Raw genomic sequence first — 8463 nt, 5'->3', positions numbered from 1 at the left:
CTTATGTCAAAAAAATGCAACCATTATCGCGATAATGGTGAAAAATGCAACTATTTACTCCGCAAGAAATGGATTGTAATGCCATTTATTTCCGAGAAGATGGTAACAATCACAAGAAACAAAGAGAACGAGGTGAACAATCCCAACCCTATAAAAGATAGCTATCCCTCATGAGAAGAGGTATATACCCAGCATTATCACAAACCCCCTAATACTGTTCATCTTCTTCTTCACTCCACCTAAATCCTAACTTGAGTATCGGAGTGACATCGCCAAGGTACTCCCTAACTATCCTTCTAACCTCTCGTCCTTCGTCTTCTCTCCTACACAGGCCTCGATGTATCTTCTTATAGTATTCATGTAGCCTAGCCATTGACAGTCAAGTCTGCATCGACGCCTACTCATCAGTGACTTACCTATCAGTTCACAGGTCAGTGATCGCAGCCGACCTTAACGTATAATCACTAGCGAACCGACCGTCAACGTTCTTAGATATTTTACCCTTATCTAGAGAAGAAATATATATATATATATATATATATATACACACACACGCGCGCGATCTCCTACGCGCGCGCGATCTCCTACGCGCCTTGTGCGCGACTGGCATGGTGGCAGCCCTTGTCAATGTTTTTAAATTAATTTTGATGTTTTTATTAATTTTATTTTTCATCGTGATATTTATCTTCCCACACCGTCCCGGAAAACTCTCGCGACGCCCATCCTCTCACGTCCTAGATTCATTGTTGACCTTGTGCTGCGACGTCATTCCTCGCCACAACTCGCCACGATGCAGTCCTTTGTCGTGGCCCTCTCGCGTCAATTAGGGTTTCACCGCTGATCCCTCGTCGTCCCTCTAGCGTCGCTTAAGGTTTCGTCGCCGACCCTTCGCCACGACATCGTTCCTCGCCACAACTCGTTGCAACGCCGCCCCTCGCCGATAGCACAATGCCAAAGTACAAGATGTAAAAAGAGAGAGTGACATAGAGAAAAGAGGATGAGATGTCACATGGTACATCAGATTATATAAAAACACGGCAGCACAATCTGGGTTCTTGTCGCAAAATATGTAATCGTTAATTAGGCATTTATCTACTCCCTGTCATCTTGCTTCTCGAATCTGGATAGGTGAAATGAATAGTAGTTACGAACAAGAAGAATAGTAACAAATAGAATGAATTGATTTAATGTTTTTGATCTTGAGTGTTACTAACAAGAAGAGCCCATAAGCATGATTAGCATTTCCTTCTTGCACACATTCGATGTTGGAGATGCTCAAGTGGTAAACAGAATGAAGATGATGAAATTTCATACCGATCTGAGAGTAATATTCATACAAAATGAAGATGAAATTAACCTCCCTGTGTCATGGTCCTAAGTGTTCAATTATTGAATTTTAATTATATTCAATGCATGCTAATCCTGGGCCAATTATGCTGATCAGAGAATAAAATAGTTCAAAGATTGCTAGTGCATACGGAAAAGGCAATTTAGGCAAATAATAATTGAATATTAAACTTTCAAATACCTAATGCATTGTAAACATAACCAAATATACACACATTGACGGTACGGGATAGATGATGCGGTGCCTCGAAGACTATTAGAATGTATAAAAAATTCAGAAAGAAAGGAGCAGAAGATTTTAGATGTTTTAACACAGAACTAGCATCCACTATACTTTGAGAAATGCACAAATATCAAATTAGAAACTTTTGAAATTTTCGAGCGTTTTAGATTGCTTCCAGTCTTCTAAGATGTCAGTGTAGCATTAGGTCTCAAGACAGTAATCTTATTATATTTATTAGAATGCATCCAAAAATTCAGAAAGAAAGGAGCAGAAGGTTTGAGAAGAACATACATAGGGTAGGCGACAAAATTTCAACCCATCGGCGAGGGACGACGTCACAACGAGTTGCGACAAGGAACGACGAGGGGTCAGCGGTGAAACCCAAAGTGACGTGAGAGGGCCACGACGAAGGATTGCGTCGTGAAAGATTTTGTTATACTGGGCAACACGTGTGAGTGACACGCTTGGGCACCTCTCACATATGGAGATGCCTCTCCATATGAAAGGTGCTCACTCGTGTTGCCCACGTGTGTCGCCTAATCTATTAAATCTATTGATATGATGCATAAAGGTGGGGTTCTGATACCCGACATTCTCTGACAACATGCAGACTCTGAAGGTATACAACATCATATAAAAAGGGAGGTCCTCTCCCTTAGTCAGGTACGTGCACATTCGCACTCGTCTTCTATAGGTCTTTTTTTCTTCGTACACTGTTCTTCTAGGGGAAAAGTATCTGACTTAAGGTCGGAGAGCATGCGCCGGAGACTTTTTCCTTGATTTCTGATCTCTAACATTCTGTGTGCTTATCTGAGTGTGCATAGAACCTAAGTACTGCTGGTCTCATCACCACTGTCCTTGAGCTCCACATGGGATCTTCCTTTCCGGTGCACATACGCTAGGTATGTTCTCGCATCTCTGTTAATACTAACATTATCTTAACTAATTTTCGTCTTACTCAAATTCGGAATAAAATCATCTATATATACACGCACATACATACTTGGGGAATAGTTGCCCTTATCTAACGAAGAATCAGACACCTTTGTGAACCTAAGACTGCAGTATCTTGCTTTCTAACTTCTTCCAAATTTACTGAAAAATTCAAAATCTAAGATTAGGTTTTTCTCTGACCACTATCGATGGAGACGTTCTCGTTGGTTGTATTTTAAAGATAAAATTCAAATCATATCCCACAGAAAATTGACATCTTATCTTACGATATATATAGATTATTCATTCGTCTCTAAAATTTAAATTTATCGTCCCACTTATTTCTTCCACGTCCGCCTGTTCGTCAGCCGCCGGGCCCACTTATGCTATTATTACTATTAATTATTATGTTATTGCGTCGGCACAGAGTCGACGGCGTCCGCAGGCTTTCGTCTCCTATGCGTTTAGTGCTCATCGTGGACACTAAAAAGCAGAAGCTGAGAAAGAAGAGATCGATCGATCGATCGAGCGAGCGAGGGATGGCAGCGAAGAGCAGGATTCTAGTCATCGGCGCCACCGGCTACATTGGCAAGCACATCGTCCTCGCCAGTGCCCGCCACGGCCACCCCACCTTCGCCCTCGTCCGTGAGACCACCGCCGCCGCCGATCTGAACCCCGCCAAGGCCAAGCTTTTCGAGGACTTCGAGGCCGCCGGCGTCACCCTCGTCCATGTATGATATAACACATTTTTTTGTAGGAATTTGTGACCGTCGATGCAATATTTTGGTTTTGCTCTAAAATTCAATCGAAAACAGGGGAATTTTTACGACCACGCGAGCCTGGTGCGCGCCGTCAAGCAAGTCGACGTCGTCATCTCCACCGTCGGATCCTTGCAGCTGAAGGACCAAACCAAGATCATTGACGCCATCAAAGATTCCGGCGCCGACATCAAGGTCCGCACTCTTCCTCCCCCAAAACCAACCAATATATACCCACGCGTGACACGTCTCTGTTCGACATGCAGAGGTTTTTACCTTCCGAGTTTGGGAACGACGTTGACCGAGGCCACGCCGTGGAGCCGGTAAAGTCAATGCTAGACGTCAAGGTGCAGATTCGCAGGGCCGTGGAGGCTTCGGGGATCCCTTACACCTTCGTGGCCAGCAACTTCTTCGCCGGGTACTTCCTCTCAACGCTTGCACAGGCAGAAGCCACGGGTCTCCCTACTGACAAAGTCATCATTTTGGGCGATGGGAACGTCAAAGGTAATTGACGAACTAAACTAATTTAAATATCATATTTGTTTCATCATGAGTTTCGATCCATTCTGTTAATTTGCCAATTCAACAGCTGTGTTTGTTGATGAAGACGACGTCGGAACATACACTGTCAGAGCAGTGGATGATCCCGCAACTCTGAACAAGGTTCTCTACGTGAAACCACCAGCCAACATCTTGTCTCACAATGAGCTCGTTTCCCTTTGGGAAAAGAAAGTGGGCAAGACCTTTGAGAAGGTCTACGTATCCGAAGAAGAAGTTCTGAAGAAGATCCAAGGTTCTGATTAATTAGGACCATAATATTCAGTAGAGCAACAGACAGTTTGATTCGATTGCTTTGTTTGATTGTTTTTCCCTTTCCCTCTTTTTTGTGCAGAGTCTCCGGTTCCATTGAGCTTAAGTTATGCGACCTATCACTTGGCGTTCATCAATGGCGACCACACCAACTTCGAGATCGCACCATCATTCGGCGTGGAGGCTTCGGAGCTCTACCCTGATGTCAAATACATGACTGCGGATGAGTACCTGAATCATTATCTGTAAGAGCAAGTGCTGCATTGCCAATTTTCAGCGGTTTTGGATGCAAATAAATCGTCCTCTAATGGTTTCTTTCCTGTTTATTATGTATGTGGATTCCATGGTTGTCTCTCTTCCTAATCGTAATAAAGTATTCCAATTAATTAACCATGATATCACAGTCAAATCTTATCTCGAATGAACCATGATCATGTATGAAATCGGTAAAAATTGGACCACCAACGAGATGACTTTAAAGTTAATTGCAAGAATACTATGAAAGAGAAGAAAGGGGGTCACCGGCGATATGACTTTAAAGTTGACCGCAAGAGAACATCAAAGGAGAAAAAACCTCGAGGGGGGGGGGGGGGTCACCTGCAAGATCATAAGGTGGAGGAAAAAGAAAGAGTGTTAGCAAGTAGGACAGGAGGTCCCTGATACAGTCACTCCACGCTTAAATCAGTGAGGTGGAGAAAATGTGAAAGATGAACAGTAGTAAAAGAATGTAAGATGTTTGCGAAGTTAAAAAAACGTACTTCGCAAGTAGGACAAGAGGTAGGAGAGCATAGTTCGATAGTAGGAAATCCTATCGAAAACCAAGTGGAAGGATATAAGGGAGCAGAACCCCATGAGGCAGAGATCTGATTGGGAATCAGTGGAAGGATATATAAGAGCAAAGCCCCGTGATCATGTGAGCCGATTAGGAGGAGATAAGGGAGCAGAGCCTCGAGAGTAGGAAATTCGTTCGAGAACCGAGCAGAATGATATAAGGGAGCATAACCCCATGGTCCTATGAGCCAATCGGAAGGAGGCAAGGGAGCAAAGCCTCGAGAGTAGAAAATCTGATCAGGAACCAAGCAAAAGGATGTAGGGTAGTAGAGCCCTGTGAGGCGGGGATCCGATTGGATGGTGGTCTCTGATGTCTCGATCAACTATTTAATCAGGTTGACATACCTTAATTTTTGACTGTCACGTTAACCGAAAGATTGACTTTCTCATCCTATATGGGAGCCACCCATACGTTGTATTACAAGCCTCTCCTTTAAGTCTAGTCGAAAGAAGTCCGAGCCCGACTAAGTAGACATCAACAAGGTATGATCTACCAATTGGTCTACTTCCTTTAGGGTTGATGTTATCGTGATAATTCCATCGTTGCATGGTCAATGCCTCAAAACTGTGCGAGTAAGGCATCTTTAATGCATACTACTCTCTAAGGTGACCGTTACTTAACTATTAACTCTACTTACTAGTGTTACTTATGCTAATATTAGCAATACTCAACTTTGTCACGCCCCAGAGAAATTCCTACCGAAAAATTTCGGCAACATCTCCTCTGTACCGATGACTATATGGAGCATATATATACAAAAGAAATAACATCACCACGCAGTTTAATAAAATCATATCATGCAAGTAATGAATAGCGGAAACATAATGAAATACAACTTCTAACTCCAAAATTTTCTTATCAACCTAAATAAAGAATTAATCTAAACAAATTCTTAAACTAAGTCCCAAGGCTTCTATAGTCCAGGCATCACACATCGATCCGCACCTCCTTGTCGCCTTCCTTTGTTATAGCTTTTCCTTTCCTTTATCTGCAGTAAGAGGAAATGCAATCTATAAGCAAAATTGCTTAGTAAGCGCTATCTAACTCACAAAATCTCGATATGCATGTATGTATATCTATAACATAAACTAACTGAATGCTTACTAAAAACTACTCATGCTCATCTAATAGTAAATGAATCAAATAGGCTGAAATGCTAAACATGTAAAGCTGCTCGTGCTCTTCTAATAGCAAAGGAATCAAACATACTGAAATGCTAAATATGTAAAGCTGCTCATGCTCTTCTAATAGCAAATAACAGTAAGCTAATCTAAATAACATGCTAGCATAAAAGAAAACTAAACTTGCTGATTTTAAAACAAAGTGAAACTTATTTCATTTGTTCTAAATTTATTCTTTTATTTTACTTGTTTAAAACTTATTCTTTTATTTCACTTGTTTAAAACTTATACTTTAATACTTCAAAATAATAATCAACTTCTCTTGGGCCCAGGCATAGTACCATCTTATGCGCATTCCCTAATAGGTTGGGGTAGCGAGCCACCAATCCTAAAAGAGCAGACCTTGGTCTACCAGGGCCAAGACCTTGGAATTGGACACCTGGATTTGTTTAACGACAACCTTGGAAGTCGGGTACTAGCCTCTTCAAAGTAAAATATCTTATTATTTTAATTATTTCTTCTTTAAATGCCTTGGCATTTTAACAAGCACCTTGTGTGCCAAAATCTCTAAAGTCTTGACTTTGGGATATACTTAAGGCCTTGGCCTTTTTCTTTATCTTGCTTATACTTGTTAATACCTATAATAAAAGAATGTCTCATACAAAACTGCACTAAAATGCTTATTAACATTGCACTGAAATACTTAACAGAATTGCATGGAAATACTTAATAAAACTGTACTGAAATGCTCAATAAAACTGCATATTATGCTAATCAAAATTCTGCATACTGTACTAAATAAAATTATGCATATTAAGCTAATAGAAATCTGCATACTGTGCTAAACAAAACTGCACTATAAGCTTAACGATGTTTGTTAACAGCAAAGGAAATACACATGCTTAACTGATAGCACATGGGAAACTACTCATGTTCACAAACAGCAAAGCAAAGAGGAACTGCTCATGCTCGCAAACAGCAAAAAGGGAAATTAAACAGCAAAGGAAATAAGCAAAAATCTGCTCGTGCAGATTCATAGCATATGAAGGTCTAAACAGCAGAGAAAAAGAACTACTCATGCACTGCTATAAAAATATGAAAACTGCACAACAAAACTAACAGTAAGCTCCTCTATTCATGCCCCTTTTTGTGGCACAATTCAAGCTAAAACCTACTGCTACACAAGCGAAAAATCTGCATTACTACAAAATCTATTCACTCCCTTTCATGCACGTATATAACAAAAGAAATCCGGACTGGAACAAGCTCCAAGAGGGGCTATTCTAAGCTCCAATAGAGCTGTTCATGCTTGCAAAAATGCAAATAAAACTGGGATGCTAAAACTGTGATGCTAATTAAGGTAACAAGGAAATCTAAGTTTGATATGTTAACTTCAAGAGTTGTTCTTTTCATTGCAGCAAGGAAAAAACATGAACAAATCTAAAACTAAGAATTCATGGCAGCATAAGGTCTAACATGTTAATCATAAGGCTAAAGAATCTAACCCACATGCCTTATCTATGCACTATATTTATTTTCTTTTCTTTTCCTTTGAGGTTCACAGCAGCAATCACCTAAAACAAGAAGATCTACACTGAATTACTCAAGCCATAAACACAAACTGGAAACTTAAGTTCGGATTATAACCCTTGAAGCGAATAATCACACATGCATGCTAGGGTTCTACGGCTACTCCAATCTTTACAGCAATAAGGAAGAAAATCACGGAACAACTCTTACTGCAGGTGAGGAAGCTACTTACTTTTGTGTTCTTGAACTCACCACCCGGAGAAGAAGGCCTCTAGGGTTTGTGGAGAGCTTGGAAATCAAACCTCCTCCTCGTGCCTACGAATTCCCTCGACGAGAGGATCACGACAGTGAAGAAGATCCTCGGAGATCACCCTCGCCGGTCGCCGGAGACATGCTTGCTTCCTGTTGCGTTTTCGCCCGAGATGAGAAACGCCGACGCGCCGCAAGAGAGAAAGGAGAGGAAAGGTTTTTAGGTCACGGTAAAACCTAAGTTCTCCCTTTATAACTCCAATATTCTGTTAACTATCTACCACTTAAATATATTTCGCTACCTATTTGATCAGCATCGTCCGCTTGGACACTTGGTCAGCCGGATTCGCTTAAGACTTGGTTCGGCCGGAGGTCTCCGGTTCGAATCTTGGCTTGGTCATTATTTTTGTCGAAACTTCTTTCGTTTAGTAAAAATACCAAACGAACTCCAAAAATTACATAAAAATACTCTAAAAATTTTTAAAAATCTCTAGAATATTTCTAAGTCATTTCTAAATATTTTTTAAGTACTATTAAAACTCGAAATGAGGAAATTTGGGTTGTTACATGGCGTATCTATGTGATGATTGTCCTTATTAAATTAGACATAAATGTGGATTAATGGAAAATCGCCGAGTGGTACCACCATACTAAGGTTGT

At 40.9% G+C, this 8463-nt stretch overlaps 1 protein-coding gene across 1 annotated transcript; it reads left to right on the top strand.

Moving 5' to 3' along the window:
- The first annotated feature begins 2922 nt into the window (after nucleotides 1–2922).
- Nucleotides 2923–4461, top strand: LOC121989890 (phenylcoumaran benzylic ether reductase Pyrc5-like). The gene is made up of 5 exons (XM_042544190.1): nucleotides 2923–3234; nucleotides 3319–3456; nucleotides 3528–3765; nucleotides 3851–4054; nucleotides 4154–4461. The coding sequence occupies exons 1-5, from the start codon at nucleotides 2962–2964 to the stop codon at nucleotides 4318–4320; spliced, it is 1020 nt and encodes a 339-aa protein (XP_042400124.1). The 5' UTR covers nucleotides 2923–2961; the 3' UTR covers nucleotides 4321–4461.
- The last annotated feature ends 4002 nt before the right edge of the window (nucleotides 4462–8463 follow it).

The sequence above is a fragment of the Zingiber officinale genome, chromosome 6B (genome assembly GCF_018446385.1).
Source record: "Zingiber officinale cultivar Zhangliang chromosome 6B, Zo_v1.1, whole genome shotgun sequence".
Classification (NCBI taxonomy): domain Eukaryota; kingdom Viridiplantae; phylum Streptophyta; class Magnoliopsida; order Zingiberales; family Zingiberaceae; genus Zingiber; species Zingiber officinale.
This window is presented reverse-complemented; position numbering and strand designations above follow the sequence as displayed.

What these genes read in the sequence shown, in the direction of transcription:
- LOC121989890 (XM_042544190.1), top strand. Translation starts at nt 2,962, where the DNA reads ATGCGTTTAGTGCTCATCGTGGACACTAAAAAGCAGAAGCTGAGAAAG. An exon ending in ATTCCGGCGCCGACATCAAG is followed by an intron (nt 3,457 to 3,527) that starts GTCCGCACTCTT and finishes TTCGACATGCAG; the next exon opens with AGGTTTTTACCTTCCGAGTT. An exon ending in AGTTCTGAAGAAGATCCAAG is followed by an intron (nt 4,055 to 4,153) that starts GTTCTGATTAAT and finishes TTTTTTGTGCAG; the next exon opens with AGTCTCCGGTTCCATTGAGC.